This window comes from Centroberyx affinis, unplaced genomic scaffold (genome assembly GCF_046629955.1).
Source record: "Centroberyx affinis isolate AG114_WGS23_722 - 3 ecotype Tasmania unplaced genomic scaffold, CSIRO-AGI_Caff_v1 ptg001262l_1, whole genome shotgun sequence".
In the NCBI taxonomy this organism is placed as follows: domain Eukaryota; kingdom Metazoa; phylum Chordata; class Actinopteri; order Beryciformes; family Berycidae; genus Centroberyx; species Centroberyx affinis.
In genome coordinates this window covers 175,364-201,364 of record NW_027279773.1, presented here as the reverse complement: position 1 = coordinate 201,364, position 26,001 = coordinate 175,364, and the positions used below count along the sequence as shown (strand labels likewise).

Genomic DNA, 26,001 nt, shown 5'->3' with positions numbered 1-26,001 from the left:
ACCAACTAGGTAAACTGACTTTTTTCATACTGCAACTCAGTCTGCGTACAGACTCCTTGTCAGGATTACTTTTGAAGTGTGAAAGTGAAATCACGACCCGAAACACACAAGGGACCGGGTCCGCCTGGGCAGAGCCGGTCGCGGCTCGATTGCTAGCGAGACACGTTTCGTTTCCCGTGTCTGAAAGCAGTCGATAACAAGTGGCAGATAAACCTCAGAAATGTAAACACAGCCATATTTTGTTGCCTGTTACCAAAATGAGTTCCTTCGAGTGCCTTTGTCTGTTCATAAGAACCCTAAAAGAATGTCGCGTCATGAATCAAAACGGGTATATCGCTTGACAGCAGTCAGCATGAATCTGAATGTGACCGCTATACAAACGGGACCGGGTTTGTTTGCAAGGGGAGAAGACAAGACAGCTTCCCGTTTCACTGCAATCAAAATTATGAAACAAATCTACCATATCAGAATATCCACTTTTACTTCTAACATTACTGAATTGATCTACTATACTTTGTGCATGGCCAGTTCTCGACTGGACCTCCATGATTGCGGCAGGTGCGGTTGCTAGGAGATTTGTGACACAAAGCCTCTATACATAGAGCGGTCTGCCAGACATACTGTAATCCTGAGTGCACCAAAGAGCGGAGTAATAAATTCTATCATTATATGTCTATTATGTACATCTCAGAGGATCTCTCCACAGCTTCACACATTTCACCTCCCTGACAGGCCCCGCAAGACGGCCCCCGATGCAGATCAATATTCCATTCCTCTCAAGGGGGAGTTCGTTGAGGACTATATTTTTACCCCCCAACTAGCGCAGACATTAACTGCTATTTCTTTTAATTGTAACTCCCCCGAAATATATGGCAGCCGTAAAACAGATAGCGGTATATTCCCCCCGGAGGCACTGCCTGTTTTTCCATCTCATGGGGTCGAATTAATAAGATGCTTCATATGAAACATTAAATCAAGCAAGTCCATTTCCAAAGTGATGATTTTGTAAAAATGATCTAACTAGAGAAAGATCATTTTATGGCACGGGGAGTAGCCAGTAAAAAAATGTAAGGCAATTTATCTAATGTGTCTCTTTTTTTTTTCCCAAAGCACTCTCTCCCTCTCTCTCTCTCTCTCTGTACCACGTATGTGCTCCCATAGAGCGAGAGAGACGGAGCGAGATGAGTGTCTACCACATGGCCGAGCGCTCGGTTCTTGTAATGTTTAATGAATATATTCGGGCGCGGGGATGATCAGAGGGGAGAAATGCTGGTTGAGCTCTGAGAGAACGTGAGAGAGACAAAGGCACCAATCAGGGGCCGTTTCCACGGGGACGCCTACAGCCTCGAGAAAGCTTTTATCTGTCCGACACTCGGCGCTTATCGCACACTTTCAAAGTCTTCAAATCGCAGAAAACTAAGAACCGCTCCGTGTTCCAAATTGCACCGCCTAACTGTTGGCGAGGATGAAAAAAGAGAGGCAAAAGCTGTAGGCGAATGACCCATTGGAATGTAGCATGCCTCTCCACACATGACTGGAACATCCATGATTGGGACGATACAAGTAATAACTCTATTATTAACAGGCAAAATGGAAAATCGTTCAAAGAGATTTCAAGAAAGTGTAATTTTGCCCGTACACCAATGGAGACTAAACCATGCACAGCACAAACAGAACAGAATAGAAGGTGATAACGCTGATAGCAACATGAATCACAACCATGATTTCAATGCGGCGGGTTTAAAGCGCTTCCATGGGCATCAAAGCGGAGTGATCTACATATGAACGGCGTGCAGCGCTGACAGCTTGGGTTGGCAAACAATAGGATTGCGAGGAATCTCGACGTGGCTCTTCAGTTGCGATTTGAGTAAACAAACGGGGATAATAGTTTCATCCGGAGCGGTGCGGGGAAAAAAATTCACATTATGCAGGTAATCCTCGCACACAAGGCGTACGGTATACAAACAGCACACAGCGTCGCGAGGCAAACACGAGCTTAAGAACTATGTTTTTGCTTGATTATACGACAGCGGAGATCAATGTTACATCAACCTGCCGGTGTAGGTGGTTTAATTGTTTTGCCTTAAGGAGACAGTACTGTAGGAGGTAGTTAGCTGTACTGTATGTGCCGAAGGCCTCCGGTGAGAGACTCATCGACTCACTTTGAGCACTACAGGTGAGTCTTGATCAATTGTAAAGCCTGGCGATGACAGCAGACAGACATCCAATCAATGGCATTATATCAGGGGAAATACTGCATAACTCTTTGCACCTGCACTCCTTCTTTTTTTTTTTTTTAACAATATATTTATTGAAATTTCACAATTGAAAACATCAACACACTCCTGCACTCCTTTTTAGTGGGGAATATTTGGACTAATAAGACAACTCCTCAATTGTACTAAAAGTTGCTTGTAAAACTGTTGGCTATGGTACTAATTATGTAGGACAAGGCAGGTATAATCAATAGTCAATTTCCTTAAAGGGTGATTACATTGTTGAGTATTAAAGGCTATATTTAAAATAGGTGTCATTAACTTGCACATGGAGAGCAACCAAGCAGCAATTGTTACAATAGTGCAGTTGGGTGGAAAAAAAAATAGAAACAGAAAAGGATTTGCCTGAGGCAAAAACAAGGGAGCAGCAAACTTTTTTCATAAAGTTGTACAGAAAACAATAACAGGCGATGTCACTGCACACATAATTGCTCCAACTGGCAAAGCATTTTCTAAGGGAAGAATCCATCAACCTTGTTTAGAAGTGTAAAATACAATGCTGCAGAATCTCCAGACAAAAAAAAGTAGTTCAGTATCAAACATACAATTGGGTGGAAATAAAGATCTCATGTCTGTGACCTGGAGCAACAAAAGTAATCATCAAACTTTGGGGGACACTGAGGGGAGGCGGGTAAAAAGGAGGGAAAAAGCACACCAAATTATCTGCGTCGACTTAAAACACAGATATGCCAAAAGGTGACAGGCAGTGAGTGTCGCACATCAAAAAGCACTGACACCCTGCTTCCCGATGGAAGAAAGGAGCCGAAGCCCAAACACAAGCGGTCCCGCCTCGATCTCAAAACTTACCAAAGTTGACAAAGAAAAAGTAGAGAAGATCTTCCTTTACACAAAAAAGTATAAACACCACTAAGTTTAGAAACAGTGGCCGATTCAAGAGCGACTATTACCGTCATTTAAATGTTCCCAATATATAAAAAAAAAAGCCAGATTTGTGAGAGCTGGAGATAAAGCTGTTTGCAGGAACATAGTCTTGGAGGAGCTCAAAAGGAAAAGGCGAGACTTCCAGCGACTCAGGGCTTTTTAGAGTATGGCAGGAATTAATCCTAAATTAGGGGGATGTGAGCATTGATGGGAGACGGAGTCTGACAGTTATTACTATTACTGCAGTCTGTTGGGCTGTTCAAGTCATTATTTCAGCCAAGACCCTGTGACAGGCACCGGCCCACAGCTCTTGCTACTTATTCTCCACAATGAGAAGCCCTGGAGGAAGTGAGGGAACATGCGCCGAGATCATTAACTTAAGAGCACTAAACCACTCACATTTTCATCCATCTGCACAAGTAGTCCAAATGAACCCAGCAGGCTACTGTGTTCCATTCAGCTCGCCAAGGCCAAATGAGGCTCTGGGAGAATTGCGCTTCAGTCTCAGATCTCGCCCCGCGCTGATTGCGAATGTTCGAGGAGACGTTTCGACGAGCGTTTTACGCCGCCGAAGCCAATTTACCGAGTCAGGTGCTCTTATTCCACTGCTGAAATGAGCAAATCGTCACCTGAAGATGAACGCGAGACAGGAGATGCCGGTGATTGTTTCTGGGGGTACGTGTAGGGCTGTGCGACCACAAACAAGATGATAGAACCCACCTTTAGACGTACACACAAAATGGAATCTGCACAGTGTTAAAGCCTGGTGAGGGGGAACAGCCAGTATCTCTCTCATATTTTATTTAAAAGGGGTGGATTTAAGTGGAGGAGTGCGGAAATATAAAGAATGTGAGATAATTGTTGCCGCCTGTCATCATTGCTGCAGATAGTGCACACCTGAGATCAAAATAGAAAAGAAAAAGATAATGATAATGCATAGGGATGACAAATGACTGTCAAATCCCTTACTGTATGTAAATAAAGGTAGGTATATATGAGAGTTCTGCAGCAATTCATGCCTTTTCCATAAAAATATGTTAACTTGATATTTTGTCAATACAGTCTCAAATTAGTCTTATGACAATAGCATTGTTTTTGATGCCTGAATTGATTAAACATCAAAGATCTGTCAGATTTGGAGTCTGTAAGCGGCTTATCAGGTCTAGACAAATTCTATCTTGGGAGCACATGTAAGTAGAAAGTCTGATCCAACTTCTGTTTATCGGCTGTATTAAGAGAAAGTAGGTGGAGACTGGTTCCGGGGCAAAGTAATAAAAAGGAATTTCTCATAGAGAGGGGATAGAGGAAATAAAAATGACACCATATATAGGCTACATATATGTAGTGGAAATCAAAAGAATACACTAAATGTTCTAGTTTACTCTGCTTCTATAAGTCTATTTGGTGAATGTCATCTTCTTTGGGGGGGGGGGCAAAGGTGTCCCCATGATGTTTGGCTGTCGTCACCCAATCTCGACTGGGATTGGCCGCGTTGGAGGCAAACGGCTTGTCGTGGTTGGCTGTTTGAGCGAGGGGAAGGGATTAGTCACACAGCTTCTGGTAGACTGTAGTGTGGTGCAGTTTTTTAGTTCTTTACTTTCATAACATTCTGGTCTTAAGTACTCCCAGTTTGAACACAGTTTATTTCTTTGGCTCAATGTCCCACCAAAAAATGTCCCATTTTTTTTAAATGTTCTTTCATTTTAATCTCCAGTTTGTCAAATTGACATTGTATTATATAAAGCTGGCTGTGCAGCTGTCAATTCGCGAGGCACAGGCCAGAAGACCATCAGCTCCTCCACTCCCTTCCCCCTCTATCCCGCTAAACACAGAGTGAGAGAAGAGTGAGACATAGTGTGGCGTCCTGCTGTTTACCCCAGGTAAGTTAGCCTACACAGGGATTACATTTTTCCATCCCTATGACAGATTTCAGGACGGCAGTAGTGTGATCAGTGTGAATTAAGATAGCTGATACCGACTCGTCTCCAGCCGGCTGCTTTTGAAAGGATAAGTTTCTCGATTTTGGACCAAAATATAATTTGTCTTACATAGCTGCAATAGTTGGACCCACAGAGAATATTGGGTCCCGAGTCAGCTTAACACAACAACTCATTATTCAGCTAGAAAGTGATACAGTTTTTGAGGTAAACACAGCCCCCCATTGTGGCTGTCATGCACTTCAAAATCCACCCCCTCTGAGACTAAAGTCATTTACAGGGCTAAGCAGGTTGCCTTGGGTCTTCTTGATTTTTGCCGTTTGTGTTTTGTTGTCATCAGCTTAGTCTAGATGCTGGGAATTACTGTACATTTTTAATGTGCAATTGATATACTTGGGTTTGATACTTTAAGCTGTTCTATTGGTCTGGAAAACTAGCACCAAGCTAGGTTTCACTTGTTTACAGGCGTGTGGGTATAAAGAAAAGCATAACAAACACTAGATGCTGACTGTGATACAAAAAAAAATCTGTGTTCTTTTGTTTTTGCCATGTGTATTAAAGCCACTTTTTCCTCTTTTTTATATCTGTGTTGGTGGTGCGAGTAATTCCCTTCTCTATATTTGCATATAGTAATGAAAAGGCAACCCATTTCTGAAAAATGTATTAAAAATGGAAAACGCCTGAACAAAACTGAAGTTAGTAGGAGTGCTCAGGCAGCAAATGGGTCCAAAGGGCACCGGCCACTTCGTCCAACTGCTGTCTGACTGTTGACTGTTTGAACGCTCCAGTCGGGCCTGCGCCTCCTCTATACTGGCAGCGGCGGCCTCAGTCTAAGGTGGCCGGCCACATGGCAACCATTAAATGTGCAAACATCATCTCCACTCCCTCTCTCCCTGCCAAGGCGATGCATCCGTCTGGAGAAGGATGGCACTGCTGGCAGGCACTGACAGGGTAAGACTCACTCTGGGCCCATCGCAGGAGGAGATTGATGCACTTCTCAGTGGGGGGAGAGCTGACATTCATTTTAATTAGGCGAACGAAATATTGTCTCTGCGGCATGTAGCCTCCCCTGCCTTATCCTCGACTCCGCTCCTCGTCGCGAGGAAGGGAAAGGACCTCCAGGGAGGAATGACCTCCAGAATGGGCCACAAATCGGCTAAATATATCACTTCGAAATCCCGATGACATTAAGATTTAAGATGTTTGATTAACATTTAATTAACATTTGTGTGACATTTCAGATCAGAACAAAACAAAAATATAACTTGTTTCTTTGAGGATAAGGCCCACACAAGCGGGAGGACTTTTTTTTTATTTTTATTTTTTTGCATCTGTTATAATGGAAGTAGTCAAGGAGATCAAGACGAAGGGAGTGGCACGTAAGGTCAGGGGAGGGTGTCAGTGTAAAGCGGCGATTTAATGAGCATGTGAACGGGGAGCGCTTCTCGCAAGATGCTTTTCAATCAGCAAACATCATTAAAGCTCACAATTACCGTGCAAACACACACACACACACACACAAGCGCGCACACGCGTACTGTACATAGCCACACACAAACACACACATCGATCTTTACACCATGTACCTGTCTGTGAGCCAATTAAAATCCAAACAAGAGTCTGTGCTGCACCTAGGAGAAGCTGTGCACCAACACCTTTAATAAACCCAGTCTCTAGCCATGGCATTGCATTCTACTCAACAAACTGTTCATGTTAAATCCCTTGGCAAATACATGTGAGACAGCGGAAGGAATAAACACATAATTAAGAAAGCGAAACTGCTAAAATTAAGAAAGCGAAACTGCTAAATATCTCGACTAATGGAAAGCTTGCTCCGCACCAAACAAAATGAATGCCTGTATAGTCTGAAACCTAATCAAAAAGCCATTGGTCAAGAGGCATCCATACGTAGTAGCTATGATTTTCTGTAGTATAATATGTATTGGTGCTTTATCTGTTTTATTCCTTATTTTGAGTGGCTGTATAAAATGTTGTACCTGATTCCACTGTGATCAGACTAACATACTAACCAGGGGTGAACTGGCACTGTTTTTGTGAGAGTCACTGTATAATAGGGATGGGATAATATATCGAAATTCAATTATACAAAAATACATTTTAATCTGCTGTAGTAATCAGAAATGAGACGCTTGACCATCACAATTTCACAAGCTCTCCATCCAAATTATATTATTGTCACTTCATAATGACATTTTTAAACATTTCTGTGAGTTTGGGGTGGTACTATTTACACCATCTGTGACTTTGTTGGTGACAGGTAACCACGTTTTCTTCAGGCTGGATGATTGCCTTATATATTAGAAATGGACCTGCTGCCAAATCCCAGTCCGGTGTGCGCATATACCCAGATGAGACCGCAGTAAAGGGCAAATCGGTGCATATGTTTAAATCGCTTAAATCAGAAAGGTCACGCGGTAATGGTTGCACTTCTTCAGACGCGCGGTAATCAAGCGCGCCAGCCACCGAGCCCGGCCGGGGGTCAGGAGGTGACGTGACATCGAGACGTGACGCGGGTGACACATTCATTACCGGGTTGCGCGTTGGCCGCCTTCGCTCAAAACGGGGGAACCGTTTCGGTAACAGGGGCGGCGTGTCAAAACTGTCAACATGCTTTTCCTCCGACACCGAGTTTACTGTCGCGGAACAGCTCGGGCGAGTCGCTAATTACTGTTCCGAAGGATGTGATCTGCTTCTGAGAGCCTCTCCGGAGCGCGGCGGCGGCGGTTGGTGAGAGGATGAAACGCAGTCTCTTGTCTCTACATCTCCCTTCCTTCCCCTCCCTTTATCCGTCCATCGCCCCCCGCTCCCCCCCCCCCCCCGACCCGCGAGCAGTCACTCACTCCCTGTGTCAGTGTTTTGGACGACTGCAGCTGTCATGCCTTCCGACAAATTGTTTCCTGGCAAAAGGACAACAGCGCATGGGCCAGCAGCGCCTCCTGCCTTGATTTCCCCTGGACCGGCCCCTCCATTAGCGATGAGCTAGTGCTTGTCAGCGGGGGGAAGGCAGACAACAATAAGCCCCATCGTCTTGCATTAAGCTTTATGCGACTGTATTACATGGCTCAATTGATAAACGGCGGCGAGCTAACGGTGGTTGAAAGAAGCAGCGATCGGAAAGCGAGAGCCGGGGCAGAAATGTCTCGGATGGAGTTACGGCCGGGCTAAATTGGTGTTGACAGTCCACAATTAGGGGAGCCATCGCCGCATCGCGTCAGTTGTCAGCGGCCCAAGTATTTTCACGGTGAGTAAATCATGCACTGTGGATGGCGTCCACTTCCAGTTTTGAGTGGAATGCTGAATGCACGATGCGCCGTGATGGACACCGCTTTTCACTTCTCATGAAAGAGATAAGTGTATTCAGATGAGCTGCGAGATGAACGCTTAAAAAGGTTAAAATGTTTCTTTCAAAGAGGTATTTACTCTTATCAGTGCTGCTGTGGCCCGTATGAGAAATGGCTCATTACTGCGAACACAGGTTCATGGAAAGGAGCATCTTGGAATTCAACATTGAAACATAACTAATTAAGTCCATGAAGGGAAAAATCAAAGCTGCTTCAAGGGCGCCATACATTACAGCTTTGTGTAAACCCATATGGATAGTGAGGATTGAGCCATATTTATGTCTCAAACTGTAATATTATACTATCATGTCCAATGAATACAGTATTTCATACCATAACTCGCTGGTCTACTTAAAGGAGCAATTACACTAATAACATGGTAGCAGAAGCAGGGAATTAAAGTCTACCATCATCTTAATATTTTGGGTTGTCGTAATTACTGAGCATACCAGTGTGCGGAGTAACTAATTGCAACTCTCAAACATACTTTTACCTTGCCTTTCTTTTCCATATATGGGTTCTCAGGCTTTCGTCTTCGATAAGCAGCAAAGAGATGTGGCAAAGTTGGAGTAGAAATGGGGAAAGGACACAGTTCCCGAGTGTAAAGCCCATCAAGGCCCAAGCACTTAGAGGAATGCTGACTAACAGCGTGGCCCCCCTTGATGAGGGTGGGGAGCGAAAGAAAGAAAGAGCAAAAGAAAGAGCGAAATAAAGAAAGAGTGAGAGGCAGGGAGTGCGCATTTGATGTATCTGACTGCAGGCAAAGTTGCTCGTTTGAAGTTCGTCAACCCCAGCCACCCCGGAAGAACAGCCTATCGCACAAAATTCCCAGTTCCTCTCTTCTTCCAGTTCCAGCCTCCTCCACTTATATTCTAACCCCATCCTGTCGGTTGGAGACAGAAAAGATCAAAAGCTCAAAAGCTCTCAGAGAGAAAGGCAGTATGCGACAGAGAGAGAAAGAGGCAGAAAGAACAACCCGTCGCAACTGCAATCAAAAATACCAAAGAGGACAACAATGACACTGCATGGTTTTCTTCCATCGTAACTGAAAGGCAATGACGGCAATGCAATTTTTGTGAAAGGAGGTCATCCTCTTTCTTTGTCTTACACTGAGAAGCAGACTGGCTAGTAGATGACAGATGCTGGCAGCCTCTGTGCACCGAGCGATTGGCTCTGGACTGCACAGTGTTAACATTCTGAGAGTGAAGGGATTTCAGCAAAATTGTTTTCCTCCTTTCACCCACCTTAGCCCCCTCAGAATACATCAAAAGACATAATTCTATTTAATCAGACGAAAGAACAACAGAAAGACAGAGTACATACTCTTGCCCTCCACCCCTGCAAGCACAGCCCCATAAAGGAGAGTGCACTCTCTCAAGTTGCACTACACAGCACCATCTAGTGGCAATGTGGACGCTCAGAGCCAAAGAGGCATGGAAACGGCTGGACAAACAGGTTCAGTTTTATGAGAGTTCTCCATTTTAGGGGACTCTCAATCATCAAGGTGTCCGTGCACTATTGCACAGGAGACTCCATATACTTAAGCCTGGTTTGTGATATATTTTTCAAAGATGCATGAAGCAATCCACAGAGGAATGATCCATTCTGTGATATAATAAATTAAGTTAATACATATGCACAAACCATCCCAAGAGACAATAGAAAATAATATGATGTACTATAATTCCACATAAGAATCCAGGCCTAAGGCAACAAGGTAAAAACAAGGCAAGGCATCACAGGAACGGATATGTCAAAAGCAATATTCAAACCATTGACATGTTTGGTTTTTTGACTTAAAGGCCTCAGAATAGATACCAAGGTCAAAAGCCAAAACCTCTGATACATACCCAAGAGTACAAGTGCAGTTAAACTGCAGCAAATCAACAGCGGTGGGTCGAACTCCAGTCAATGTGATTGATTTTTGCAGGGTTAAGTAACGACGCTCGCGGAACTCTGCTGAGGCTGAAATGTCTCGAGCGAGGCTGTGGCGGCGGCGAGACGTGAACCTTCACATTTCGCGGATCGCGGCGAGGAATGTCAAGGGGTGCGAAGTACTGTTGACAGTGTACAGCTGCCTGCCCTGAAGGCACACCTCAGCTCAACACAGACATAACACCTCAAAGCATCACATCTCTGACAGCTCTGACACACTGAAAAGAGGAGCACACCGCCCCTTCGCACTCTTCTCCTCCTTGGGTAGCCGAAGATACACAGACTTTGTCTTCGCAGTGTCCTACCGAGGCCGCAGTCCTGTCAAAGCTGTGATGGGTTGGCTGGTTGGGTGGTTGGGTGGGGTTTTGGGGTGTCATGGCCTCCGCTGTCCTCAGGAGGCAGCACGTTTCTCCAAGCCTCATTATTCAAGACCCAAGACAGATCATGACACTCCTTCACGAGGATCTAAATATACTGCGCACAAATGCACAATTAGTATCTCGCTTCCCACCTAGTAAATATCTCGCACCTCATCACGGCTTCATGCCAGAGAAGGTGAAGGTGGTGAAGTGGAGCGTGGTAGGGTCCTCACAACAGTTCTTGCCTATTTATCCTGGGATGACGTAGACAGACACGGATTTGACACTTCTGCCAGATGTATTCGATTTTTTTTTTTGTCTCAAGCTAGGTGTTAGGGTAAGTTTAATGCATGAGTCACTTTCACGTAACTCTATTACGAGTCCTCGCAGCCAAGGAGAAATAAGTGTGTCAAAGTTGTGTGGTCGCGATTCATTCCCAAACCAACAGATGCAATGGCGAATAACATGCAGTAAGGGAGAGAGTAATTTTCAAATTAGTTCATGTTATTCTAACCCTAACTTTAACCAGAACAACAACCTAGGAATCCAACACTTCTGCACAGGTATAGGGTGTCTAGGTTATTTTGCTGGCGAAAACTTTTGAATGAATTGAACTAATTTGAACAATTCTCGGACATTACTGCATGTGTCCCCCCCATTGGGAGCATTTCTTGTAACTTTCTGGTAACAGACAAATCGCTGTCTCCAGTGTAAAATGCTTAGGTCTTTGAAGATTCTTCAGCTTATGAAATGACCCCACATTGGTCATTCCCTGGTTCCTTAGGAAAAGGTGGACGCTGGAACAAAATTGCATGGTCAAAACTGCATGCAATAAAGAATGTACAAGGCGAAGAGCAAGGTGAGCTATCCCTCAAGTGAGATGTGACGTGAAATGCTTCGGCCACATGGGAACCCAGTTATTATGTGGAAGCCCAATCTATTACCTCCACCCTCCTCTTTTCACCCAACTGTTTATTCCGCACCATCTCCCCCTATGTGTCAACGAGAACACGGAATAATCACTCTCATCCGTGGTATTTGATTGAAAAGGAAGAAAATAATTGTGTCCATTTACAATAACAGTCTGATTAGCTGTCAAGTGCTTGCGGAGGTAAGAATGGGTGAATTAATACACCAAATGCAAATGCGACGTGGCGCTCTGATGACCGAGCGGCTGCTTGTTTTTTCCGCTGCTTTTAATTGGTGATCCGGCCGACCCCTGCTTGTGTAAGGGACAACACACAGGCACACAATGAGAGTCCGGCCTTGGCATGCGCTAAGTGCTGAAGGCCCGCCCACGCACATAATTACCGAGATCTTTCTCTGCTTTTTCCGCGGCATCGGCGGCTGAAAGTGGCGCAGGTCGATTTTGGAAATGACTTCCCCGGGGATGTGTTGATTCTGTCGGTCTGCTCTCTGTCTCTCTCTCCCTCTCTGTCTCTCTCTCCCTCTCTCTCTGACATTTTCCCTGACTGAAAGCCAGTTCTTTCTATAATTACGACCGTGTTATAAAGGATGTCTTCCTCCTCCCCCCCCCCCCCCCCCAACCCTCTTTGCTTTTGGGATTTAATGGAATGTGTATAGGTGTGTTTATCACTTTCGACCGCAACCCGAGAGGAATCCTTCCTCATCAAGCTGTGGAAACGCTGACATTTGGCTCAGGTCATTTCACAGCTTGGCTACAAGTGCCAGCTACCGGTATATGTGATTGATATGTATAGAGGTAAGGCATGAGGGGACTCCAAATTAGAGCTCCACCGACTACCGATATTTTTTTGGGTTGAAGCTGCCAGTAGCCAATATTTTGTGATGAAATTTTATATCTTCAAATGTAACCATGTTCATTCCAAAACACCAGGGTGGCAAGGTGGAAAAGCCTCGGAAACATCAGACACTAAATCTCTCCACTGAAATTCAGGATAATGACAATAATATAATTAACATATAGATGGATACTTGTGTGGAATTTGATCGAAATGTCTCATTAGAATCGATCGGTTAAGGGCTTTCCATAGATCAGTGTAATATTGATCGATTATACAATAAATATGTAATCCAAAAACCCATTAAAAACTTTATCACCTCTATCATAGGTGAACAATACTGGCTGACATCCCAATTTTAATTAAAGGACAATGCTGGCCCCATACAAACCAATGTCTAACACTATTTCAAATGATAGGCCCACTGAGAAGGAAGCCCTAGCAACTGGTTAGATACTGTTCATTGTGTGAAGAAGGTGATAATTACCTCCGCCGATGGAGCTGGACGGGGGTTCTGTTTTCACCCCGGCTCCGTCTGGCAAGGGAGAACCGATTCACTTTTCACACCGATTGGCCAAAGGGGGGTGTGGCGGTGGGCGTGGCTTCTCACAAAAAAAGGCACGCAACTTCCGAAGGGATTCACGAAAGCACCAACTTTGTGAAAATGTTATGGGGCAAAGAATTTCTGATTAACTTCAGTCATGAAAATGTGTGCATCTCCTGAGAAATGATTAACTTTTGGTGAAAGTCCATCATGTGGAGCTGGCATATCTTGACAATTTTATAGCAGAGGTATGCACTCTAGTGCCATCTAGTTTCTACATGTCTGAAATCCTGTAGTTTTGTATGCATGGACTGTGATTGGTCCGTACGGAACAGGGAGGCCTTGCAAAACCTTCTGGCTGGATCTTAATTGTCTGTGTGTCATGACATGATAGCTTAGTTCAGGGTGACTACGTGTTTTTGTAAATTAAAGACTTTCTAAGGCCATTTTAATGCAGATTCAAATGAAATCTGACACAAATTTCTCAAATTCAGTTCAAAGAGTAAAAACAAAAAACAATAGCAGTATCAGAGTATATGGGAGTGCACCAAGAAAGGTTTTAAAGACCTTAGAAACCGTATTTAAATGAAAATTCCACCCTTGGATACTCTTGCGCTGTTATATATCATCAATCTGTGATATTCAACGCATTCCAGGAGTTATTCAGTGTTGTAATTTGCTTTTTTGTCGTAACCGCTTTCCTTCAACCTGCCTGTCTACTTCTTCTTCAGTTACTTGTCTCCTAAATTTCCCAGAATGCCTATCGAAACAGCGAGTTTTCAAAAAAAGTGAGTCACGCCCCTGACGAAAACGGAATATGTCTTGTGGCTGCATTGCATTCTGGTCTATTGAGGCTACTGTGGGTGGAGAAATTGGTCTCTCTCCTCTTCTCCGATGGATTTCTCCCAGTATGATTGTTGAACGTCTCTTGGTGCAAAATGGCGGGTCTAGAAAGAAGCTCTCGCTCTTTGATTCTGAGGGACTGACAGTTTTTTAGGGTTGAGTTTTCCTAGAAGACTCAAAATTTAACTGTATTCAAAACTTTTTGAGACCCTGAAATTAGAAAAAAAAAACACTTTTAAGACTTTTTGAGGACCTGCAGACACACTGTAGTAGTTGTTTGGTGCTTTGTGTGTATAAAGCCAATAGACCATATTGTAGGCGTAGATGAGCCACATGACCAACTGTGTGGTTAAGCGCTAAGGACGAGAAGCGAGCTGCCAACACGGCTCAATACATCCTGATTGGATCTGTTCTCCTCTGCCTCTTTCCTCTAATCCCGCACTTCCATCCCTCCATCCACTCTCCTCCCGGTCTTGTTTGTTTGTTTGTTGTTGCAGAGGTTGTCTGGCCAAGGATGCCTTCTGTAATTTCCTCTGGGAGACAATGGCGAGAGATGGAGGGAGCGATACTCTAAGGACAGGAGACGAGTTGGTGAGAGGACAGAGGCGGGATGGAGGGAGGATGGCAGGGAATGCCTATGTGTGTGTGTGTGTGTGTGTGTGTGTGTGTGTGTGTGTGTGTGTGTGTGTGTGTGTGTGTGTGTGTTATTCGACTTTGATTCATGTGAGAACCAGTTTGAGTTTTAGACCTCCGGAGTGAAGACATTTTTTCAAAGTGAGGTCATTTTTGGCCAGTCCTCACTTTTTCCAATGGGTTTGTTTCAGATTAGGATTTGGGTTTTAGGGTTAGGATTATGTCAGGTTAAGGTTAGTTTAGGGTTAGGGCTTGTGTGTGTGTGTGTGTGTGTGTGTGTATCCCTCCTTACCGTGGTCTCTCGGCCAATCGGAGCGGAGAAGACGTACTCCAGCTGGAAGACGATCCCCAGAGCCCTGTGATTGGTCAACCGGAGCTCCAGGCTGCTGCGAAGGCCCAAGATCTGAGGGAGGGATGCCGACGCCGTGCTGGGGGGACACCGCACACACACACACACACACACACACACACATATACATGATGAGTGAGGGGTGTGGTAGGACAGAGAGGGGCATGAAAAAAAGCGGAAAGAGAAACAAACACACTCACAAAGATCATTAGCATAATGACATGTTTGCAATTTTGGAACATTCAGCTATTGGTGATTATATGCCATTGTTTGAAGTCAAATAATTTATCATCTCACTAGTTTGAATGTATCAACAGTTGTTTGTTGCCGTTTTTGAAAATGTACATTTTGTATACTGCTTCGGCAAAATTGTTTCTGATAAACAGGCAGAAGTAAAGGAGGAATAAAAGGGAATAAGAAAGGAGAGAGAAGAGAGAGAAGAGGACTTCCGGTGGAGAGGCTGAAGCGGATGGCCGCATAAACAATCCCTCCCGGTCGGTCGGAGTTTATCCCCCAATTTAAATACGAGTACTCTTTAAACTTTGTCTTAACTAATGAGGGAAGGGGGAAAATACAAGGAGGGCAAGGGAAAGCAGTCCGGGGAAGATAGCATCTCCACCATCCGACCAAGACCTTGGCCACGGAGATGAAGTCTGAACCGGGCAATATCCGAGACAGAATCAGAGATGATTTGAAAAAGGAGTTAACCGACACAAGAGAGGAACTTCAACAGAAGCTAGGTGAAGTGGTACCCTGATCTTAAAGCTACAACCGATAGAGTGGGTGAGGCCGAGGGACGAATAGCCGACATCGAAGAGTGGACCGCGGACTTCAAAGAGGCGCCGAGTCAGTCACTGCAAGCCCAGGAAAGTCTACAGATGAAGCTAACAGACCTGGAAGCACACTCGAGGTGTAACGACATCCGCATTTATGGCACCCCAGAGGGAACTGAGGAAAACAACATCCAGCAATTTACTGACAATTTTATCAGAAAAGAGCTGGAACCCTCTCGCTGAAAATGAACTCGGAATACAGCGGTGCCACAGAGCGCTGGGCCCCAAACCTCCCAGGTCGGTGGTTGTATGCTTCCAGGAGTTTAGAACCAAAGAACTGGTGCTGCACGCCACATGGAAGAAGAAGGAGATTTACCATAGCGACAGGAGGATCTACTTTGATCACGACTACCCTGCAGAAACGCTAGCAAAAAGGAAGGCGTATGCACAGATTAGGAGGATTCTTCGGGAAAAAGGAATACGGTTTCAAACGCCGCCGCCAGCCAAGCTACGAGTTTTTTTTTTGACAGTGGCCCGATAACCTACGGGACCACAGCAGAGGACTTGAGGAAGAGGGGGTTTCTCGGTCGACTGGGAGAATCCTGCTGAGTCTGGGATCCCGGAGAAAGTACAGGGGGGAGCGACTAGCGAATACAGCCAGCCGGCAGACCCGTCGAGAGCGGATTAAGGAGAGGCTGCGGGGTTTTCAACGGCCAAGACAGACTTAGAGACAACGGGAACGGGAGGTAACAAACTGTCAAACGATCCTGCATTATCAGAGCAAAGAATCGGGTAAGCGAGATAACCGTCTAGTTAAGACAGGGAGAGAAGAGAAGAGAAGACAGTGGAGAAGGCAGGTATGTAGTAAAAAACGAAAATCTCAGGCAGCGCTGAGAGACGTTTCGGAAGCAAAAGTCTCCTTTCCAGAAAACACCTAGAAGCAGCCCGCCCCAATCCCCTCATTTCTCTTAATACTAGAAAAGAAAAGAAAGAAATAAAACGATGATCCAGGTGATCCGGGGTGTGCTGGAGGATCTACGCTCGCCGGCTAAATCCTCCCCGGTGAGCGGCGGCCCCTCCTGCGTGAGCGGTTATTCGTCATTCACCCTTTGCGTATTTTTTTCAATTTTTCTTCCCTCTCTTTCTCTGGCTGTGTGAAAACACCCGGGCGCACTACAAGCAAGACTGACTGTCAGCTTTCACCGACCTCCCAAAAAAATAAAAATAAAAATAAAAAAGGCAAAGAGAATAATTATTGCCTACACATATGTTATCATACCAGGCTGCGTTTTCCCTGTTTAAAAAAAACATCTCTCGCTTAGCCAACCGCCGGCAATGTAATGTGAGGTATTATTTCCGATGCTGATTATGGTTATTCATATAATACGGTAATTGAGCGCGGAGGTGTTCTGATTGTCGGTTCGTGTGTGTGTGTGTGTGTGTGTGCGCATGTTCTCATGCTTCTAAGACGCCCACATAATCACCCACAAAATTATCATATGTGCCGGCGTCTCGCACAAAGAACGATTCGAAGCGGCAAGGACTACACATTTCAATTCAGACACACACTTGTCGATGTTTGCGTCCGTCTTCTGAGTGGAGGTGTGATTTGACTATTCCTGTAACCCAGAGGTCCTCCGCATCATTACTGCACCTCTCAATAAAACAAAAACATCAATTATCGGATGACGGACCGAATTAGGGATTTATGGAAGATATTGGTATTTCCCGAACAGCATATGCAGTGGATTCTGTCATCGGAGGCCACTAACAGTCCTCGATGTGTGTGCAGACCATTATGCTTTCAACCAATTAGGTATTTTTTGCAGACAGCGCTGTCAGTACAACCGCATTTCTCCCCAAAAAACCCCGCAGGATGGACATCATTAAGGAAAAAAAACAGTGAAATGTATGAAAATTATGGACCAAAGCTTTAAAATGTGAAATGTGCACATACCTGTATTTTGACATGCTCGGTGCTTATTTGGTTTGCTGTTTTAAAATGTTTTTGTTCAGTTCAGTTCTGGAAAATTCCAATAGTTGCACTCAGGCAAGAGAATATGTTTCTCATCACCACAGTTTGGAGGCCTGAGGTTCGGGTAAATGGGGTTACACTTAAGGACGCAGATGGGACGATATCTCGAAATTCAATATATCGTGATACAAAAATGTATTCTGCTGTAGTAATCACAAATGAGACGCTTGACCATAACAGTTTCACAAGCTCTCCATCCAAATTATATTATCTGCAGTTTGTAATGATATTTTTAAATTGTTGTTCATGCTCTAGCGAGCCAATGCCAACGCTAAAAAGATTTGTGGCTCAGAAATAAACATAAGTCACTTTGTTGTCATCGAACTTTTCTTTATTACATTGTATCGTGGTTGTATTGAATCGTGAACCCCATATCGCTTATTGAATCGTGAGAGAAGCATATCGTCCCGTCCCTAGCATTAAATAATCTTTGACCTGTATTGGCAACCGGTAGGAATTGCAGCAACAATTGGCAGAAATGCTCTCCTCCTACACAAGTCTCTGGCAGGCATATTTGTCAATAAGAAAGCTCCAGCATCCCATGTGTGGAAAAAGGCAGAAAAGCAAGTTGCTTTGCTCACATGGCTCTTGGTATGCGCTCTTGGCATTGAGGAAATTCTCGGATAACTGATACCCTGCTTTAACCTCTATCACAGGCCCTTCTGTCTCTTCAACTATTCCCACCATCCCTCCGGCTTTACCCGAACGGCCTCGCTGAAGCAACCTCGGTGCAGAGCGGTGACCTCGCCTCCCGGAGACACGTGCAACGAGACGCACCGAAGCCATCAAACCCGTGTGTTTTTACTACTGATCTACGGCAGATCGTCCGCCGACCGCACATGAGCAGATGCGGTTTGACAGGGTTAACGTCGGGTGTCACGGCGTTTCAATAAAAAAAAAAAAAAAAAACCCAGGGGCGAAGGCAGCGGGAGCCGTATCTCCTCGATTGGCCGTGAAGTAAAAACACACACCGAGGCTTGTTTTTACAAGGATGGAGGATGGTTTGTATGGCACGGGAGCGAAGGGATGCTGTGTTTATAGAGGCTGGGGTCGGGTCGGGGTGCGGGGGGGGGCGTTATCTGACGTATCTGTTCTTCCAGCAAGGTCGATGGGCTACTTAAAAAGGGTCATGGGAAATGTAAACATAATGTATGCGGTTGCACAAGATTAAATGGAAAATGGGTGTGAGTGTGTGTGTTTTCCTCTACCGGTTTTCACCTCGTTTGTGAGCAAGATATGTGGAAACGTTATGAATGGATTTGGCTGAAATTTGGTGGACAGGTAGCTCATGGTCCAGGATCAGTTGAATAGATTTTGGAGGTGTATCAGATGTTTGCAACCGCAGTGGCAACACGTGGTTTCCTGGATTTAATTGGATTTAATATTACAGGTCAAGGGTTTTTGTTTTGTAGTGGTGTGCTGGCTGAACCTGACCTGTGTGTTGATTGAAAGTAAGACTGCTGACGTCAAAGACTCAGGTCATGAGCAGTGTTGGGGGTTATAGTAATCAGATTACTTTTTTGTGGTAACGAGTAACTTAACGAGTTAGTTTTTCAATTTATGTAATTGGTTATTAGTTACTCTCAAAATTATTCTCAAAGTTACATTTCATTTTTCTTTCAAATGAGTTGTAGGCTTGTAGGTTACGACTTGCTTTCAGAATGAACACAACAATAAACTGCAGAACTTGGAAATATTCACATTACTTTGAACTGATCGAAGAGAAGGATAAGAACATTATTGTTAACTGTAAGCTTATCTTTCACTGTCATAGCACCCTACCTAAGATTTGAATTGAAAGCTTGTGAGCGCAGTCTGCCATTTATTTTGAGTCCAGTCCGGATCAGTTCAGGCTCCGTTGATCACCAGGTGAAGTTAGTTTGAAGTTTGATATTCACCGATGATTGATGATGCGCCTTTTAACATCAATAGCTCTGTGTCGATACCACAATGTTTCTCAAATTAGGCTTTTTTATAGAGAGGAACAGGGAGCCAATGTTTCACAGTGTTGATAAAGTCAAAATCACCTGTGGTTGTGATGCAGTGACGGCAGAAAGGCATCCAGTTTTTGACTGCTGCAAAGTAAAAGTATAGTGATAGGGCATTGCTTTGCAAATGAGCAAGTAGAAGAACAATCATCAGTCAGTCAGTTTAGTCTGTGGCTTTGTTGCATTTAAGTAATGTCTGCTGACATATAGTTGTTTTCAGCTAAGTTATAGTCAACATTAGAGCTGCAACGATTAATCGATTAATCGATTAGTTGTCAACTATTAAATTAATCGCCAACTATTTTGATAATCGATTAATCGGTTTGAGTAATTTTTTAAGAAAAATAAGTAAAAATTCTCTGATTCCAGCTTCTTAAATGTGAATATTTTCTGGTTTCTTTCCTCCTCTATGACAGTAAACTGAATATCTTTGGGTTGTGGACAAAACAAGACATTTGAGGACGTCATCTTGGGCTTTGGGAAACACTGATCCACATTTTTCACCATTTTCTGACATTTTATAGACCAAACAACTAATCGATTAATCGAGAAAATAATCGACAGATTAATCGACAATGAAAATAATCGTTAGTTGCAGCCCTAGTCAACATACAGTTAATGTTCATAACCAGGAAGAAAACAACCTGAAGTCTGTGTGTATGTGGCTGAGTCTACCTGTAAGTACTGCTTGTGTTTGGGTTGTCTCTTACTACAGTCTCTGACCTACATCACCTATAATGGGAGCAGAGGGAAGAGAGTGGGGTCATGTTGAGGTGAGTGTTAAAGTGATGTTGAACTTTGGTAGTAGCTTGGGTAGCTTCCTGGACATGATATAACCCCAAAATCTGCGATTCTCTGTTATCTGTTGCTCCGTGAGAGGGGTATCGGAGAATTGTGTTGTTTTTTTCTCGCTCCATTCACTACCATTTTATAGAGGAACAGTCTGAAAATCACACTTCTAGCACATAAACAAGCGCGAACAAAGCAGATTCTGACAATATATAGAAAAACTAATGATGCTGCTGAATTTTTTTTAAGTGAATAGATTTCTTTATGTTTATTAAACCTTTCAGCTTGAACAAGTGGAACACCGAAATCCGGTCGGAGGAAACTTATGCCGATGGAACGAAGAAAAATAGTATGTTTACCAAGAAGTGTACATAGGCGAAAAAAGTGAAAAAAACACTAAGGGGGAAATCACTCAAGGGCACAAAATAACTACTCCAAACCAACTAGGTGTGATGGGGAGGGCAGAGGACAAAGGACACAGAATATATTGATCCTGGAGAGAGGGAGAGGGTGAAGCTGTAAGGGACAGAATGGACAAAAAAGGGAGAAAAAATGCAAGTCTACATATTCCACTTTTTGCAGATATCTCCCAACCAATATGATACACAAATGAAATCCACACCAACCTAGCTTTTGCAAAAAGCGCTGACTTCACTGGCTAAACTTTCAGTCGCTTGCCTATCAGCAAAAGGGCCGGCAGCCTGGAGAAGGTGATGAAATACCATGAAAATGAGAAACTTTTTGCAGATCTGTGGTTTTTGTCTGACGACAGCATGATGCCTCGCCAGATCCTGTACAACCCGAAGCCTAATGTCCACGCCGAGGACATACTGTATGCGCTCTACTCACCTGTCCTTGGGCAGGGTGCCGTGTTTGGAGGGGCTGTCTGCCCGGCCCCGGCTCCGGCTCCCCGCGGCCTGGGGCTCCAGCACCACCACCTGGGGCTTCTCCAGGAAGCACCAGCCGTTGTGCACCCCGACATGGAGCCGCCTTTCCTGGATGACAACCATCTTCAGTGTGCCCTCTGCTCCAGGCTGCTTCTGGGGAGGAGTGAGAAGGAAAAGATCTGAGTCACAAACACAAAACTCTCTCTAGGTATAAGTCCTACTGTTAAATAAGTCCTCATGTGTTAGGATTGTCAGTCGCATGCGTTTATAAAACCCCAATTTGTTATATTCTTATTTATATTCCATTTCATGTTTATATTCAGTTTTTCCCTGCTGTGTCCTACTGTTATTTTACTGCTGCAACGACCCAGTTTCCCCAGGGTGATCATTTAAAGATTCATCTCATCTCAATATGCCATGAAATGGCAAGAGCGGGGGGGGATCGAGGCTTTGGCTGTATATCATGTGGACCAAATACAAAGGACGACTTCACATGATTGATGTATAGAGTGGGAGAGGGATGCATAGCCTGGAGATGGGGAGATTTCAGTCCAGAACGTGGTCTTGCGTGATGTAAGCTGCGGTAAGAAAGACATCAAAGTCAGAGAGGCAATTGGATATGTAGATCATGCACCTTTCCTCATTGTTCTCTATTAACAAACCAAACTGATGTCTGGGCTCAGACATGGTAAGAGACAGAGGGAGGCTTGGGGGATGGAAATGGCCCACCTCACTAGCTACAATGGACCTTAATGGAACAGACCGGCTTTTTGGCAATTAAGGTCTTTGATCAACTAACTTCTTTTATTCCAGCGTGATTGGAGTTTTTGCTCATCCCCTGCATTCCCTTAGTGTTTTACATCACTGTGGATCATTTTCCACAAAAAAAAAAGTTTATAGCCTGACCTTACCGTTCTGATGCAACTTTGCAAAACGTGGCGGCTTCTCATTCGCAGTGACGGATTACCTTTATCGACTGAATTAGAAGTCTGTGGAGTCGCTTTCAATGCCGTTTGGAATTGAATGGGAGTTAATGAGCGGAGGTACGGCAAAACTCGTTAAAAAACATCCTTAATAATTATCAAAAACTGTCACAATTAGCACTAGAGGGATGGAAAATGTAAATAAAAATGCACAAAAACTGAAACCATGTTGGAATTAAGCAGCTTACAACATAAACTAAATGCATGCTGAGAGAGTGAACTCAATAGACACACAGATCATGGTTATTATGGCTTTGGCCATAAAGGCCGTTTCCCCACGGATTGAATTCCCACAAAATATTGACGCACTAAAGCCTTGGAATTACACATCTAATCACATGCTAATGCAGCTGAGAGTGGACAGGCGGCTACTGCAGTGCTCTCCAGCCAGAGAGGGACGTGATCACATGTGAGGAAGGGAGTGCATTTCTAGTGTATTGAATCAAAGACATGAAGCAAATTATGATTCAGAGTGCATTTTTGTCAGTCTGTGGTTCAATTCAGGGTTCAATCAATATGGATTTTTGAAGGCCAATATGGACATTTTTGGATTGAAGCTGCCAATATTTTGCGTCAATTTTCTGTGTCTTTAAATTTGACCATTTTTGACTTTTTTTTTTATTCAGTATTTCCACCAGAGTTCTATTCTTGTCAAGGTGGAAAAGCCTCTGAAACAGCATTTAGACAACGAGACACTAAAACTCTCCATTTAAACCAAGGAAATTAATAAAACAAATAATATATCATTTAGGTTCTAAATACTGTATTAGAATCAATTCAGGTTAATCCCATAGACAACCAGTATGGTATTGATCCATTATACAGTCAATATGTTATGAATCAAACTGCATCATATCCATCATGGCAGAGATGGAACGACACTGACTGCCATTTTTCAGTCTAACCCTAGCTTTATCATATGATCTTGTGACTGGAAGTGGATTTAAATGAATGCCATATTCATATAAGTGAGTCCACTCATATATAACAAAGAGTAAGGACGAGTGCGTCTCCTATATGGATCTTGCGCGTGGCTATTAAACAGACTCAATGGCAGCTTGTCCAATTATCCCTTAACACTAACCCCGGGACACCAGCGGCAGCGGGGCATCATGGGACGCCGCTCCCACAGCTCCGACATCCCCCCCCCCCCCCTTTCAGTCACTTCTGCGCCCCTGATGGAGACTGACTGACTGTCTCTTGCACTGCTGCCCGTGCTATTCTGAAGCTCACAAGCCTTTTATGAAGAACTGACTGACCTTGACGCCTTGAGAGCTTTTCTGTAGAAGAATTACAGTTAGACCGATGTATCAGCTACCGATATACTGGGCTGATATTGGTCTGTTATGCTGTTTTTTGAAAGGAAATTGGTCAGATTTAGAGATTAATACTGGCTATGGGCAGCTTTGATCCAAAAAATATCAGTATCAGCAATCCTATATCGGTCAAACCCTAATGAGAATTAACACTTGGCAGTTCAGTCCCTCTGATAAAACACTAACAACTTGTCCAGACCACAAAGGCACACACAAGACCCGTTGTTTACTTGTGGCCTTGTATACTGTATATTACCACTCTGATTTTAATTAGCCATGCAAGGAAGTGGACATGCAAACCCTAATGAATTAATAATCTATTAATCGTCTCAAATTATATAACCAGGGACCGGTTGGTTTTGCCCAAAAACGGAAATAATAAGACACTTTAAAGCAGCCGTTATTAGATACTGTATAACATTTACATGCAAATGAGCCAAGTGGAAACAAGTGTTTAAACGGACGAATCGGTGTGTGAACAGGCACTCTCGCCATACTGTAGCTGATGTTTCCCAGGTAGCCGCCTGCCGCTAATGCACTGTTGACTGACAAGTGCTGTGAACCCCCCCCCACCCCCCACCCCCCCGAGGTACTGGGCCGTCATTTCATCCCAGTCTTTTCCTCCCTCTCCTACCACCTCTCTGTCCGTTCCCTCCTTCACATCTCTCCCTCCCACTCTCTCTCTCTCTCTCTCCGTCCCTCCGACTGCTTATAAACCCCGTCTCCATATCCGCCCACACCTTCTCGATCCAATTAGCATATCAATTGAGCTTTGGTTTTTATGAAAATGCGGCGGCGGCAGAGCCTGCCTGGCTACTGTACAGCCCACATACACCGCTCCTGCTATTCTCTCCGTTTTACATCTCCTCTCCGCTGACTGACTCCATCCCTCTCTCTTTCTCCCTCTGCCCTTCTAGCGTCTACTATCTCCCCTCCTCTTGTCATCATCATCGTCGTCGTCGCTCATTCTCTCGCTTACAAGCGGCGGCCGCGTTGTACCAGCTTCTCCTCCCTCCCTCCCTCCCTCCCTCCATCCATTGTCTTCTACCCCCCCCCCAACCCACCCACCCCATCTCCCTATTGTATCCCCAAATGCTCTCCTTCCCATCTCCCTTTCTCTCAAACAGTAAACACGTCTCCAGCAAAGCCTCGCCTCTCGTCTCGAGTGTTTTCAGATGGATGTTTGTCCTCGGCGGGAAAACAGCCGTGTCAAACATCTGAAAGCTCTCCGCTTAAGACCTGGGAGTGCCCCCCCCGGAGAGAGGGTTCGGGCTGCCGCGAGGGCCGCCGGCTCGCACAATACTGGCAACGCAAGAAAGGCAGAGGGAGACGGAAAGAAGGGTGGAAGTTAATATGCCAAGTTTTGCGTAATTAAGACCCAGCAGGCGTGGTCTGCGGGGCCGCTGCGACGCACGCTGTCAAAGTTTTGTTTCTGCTTATTTAGGAGGATTATTGTGTTATTATTTAGGGCTGCAACTAACGATTATTTTCATTGTCGATTATTTTCTCGGTTAATCGATTAGTTGTTTGGTCTATAAAATGTCAGAAAATGGTGAAAAATGTGGATCAGTGTTTCCAAAAGCCCAAGATGACGTCCTCAAATGTCTTGTTTTGTCCACAACCCAAAGATATTCAGTTTACTGTCATAGAGGAGGAAAGAAACCAGGAAATATTCACATTTAAGAAGCTGGAATCAGAGAATTTTGACTTAAAAAAATTACTCAAACCGATTAATCGATTATCAAAATAGTTGGCGATTAATGTAACAGTTGACAACTAATCGATTAATCAATTAATTGTTGCAGCTCTATTATTATTGTATTGTGTTGTATTTCCTAGGGATGGGACGATATGCTTATCTCACGATATGATACACGATACGATGTAATAAATAAAAGTCCAATGTCAACAAAGTCTAACTGAGCAGAATTCTGTTTATTTCTGAGACACAAATATTTCTAGTGATGGCATTGGCTGCTAGAATGTAAACAACAACTTCAAAATGTGATTACAAAGTGACAATAATATCATTTCGACAAACTTTCGTGATCACTACAGCAGAATAAAATTCATTTTTCTGCTCCACGATACGTATTGTCACATTTTTGTATCGCGATATATTGAATTATGAGATATCGTCCCGTCCCTACTGTGTATGTATTTTCTGTTTTAAGACGTTCCGCTCTCCTTCGGCTTGGGAGTGTTACATAACCGCCTTCCAGCTGGGATCACACAGGCTAAGGGTCCATTCAATTACGCTTGGAGCCTTAGTGCCAAAAGACTAACATGTACCCTGTAATATCCATCACACGTTTCAAACTCGAGGCTGAACTGCATGTAACGCACA

At 44.1% G+C, this 26,001-nt stretch overlaps 1 protein-coding gene across 1 annotated transcript in view; it reads right to left on the bottom strand.

Annotated features, from left to right (window-relative positions):
- Window positions 1-26,001, bottom strand: part of nphp4 (nephronophthisis 4) — a gene marked incomplete at its 3' end in the record, with an annotated part of 121,549 nt that overhangs the window by 47,114 nt on the left and 48,434 nt on the right. Inside the window, exons 7-8 of the mRNA XM_071525074.1 lie at window positions 21,318-21,508; window positions 14,827-14,962 (exon numbers count right to left, since the gene is read on the bottom strand). Of these exons, the coding sequence (XP_071381175.1) occupies window positions 14,827-14,962; window positions 21,318-21,508 (327 nt within the window). The remainder of the gene's footprint in view (window positions 1-14,826; window positions 14,963-21,317; window positions 21,509-26,001) is intronic.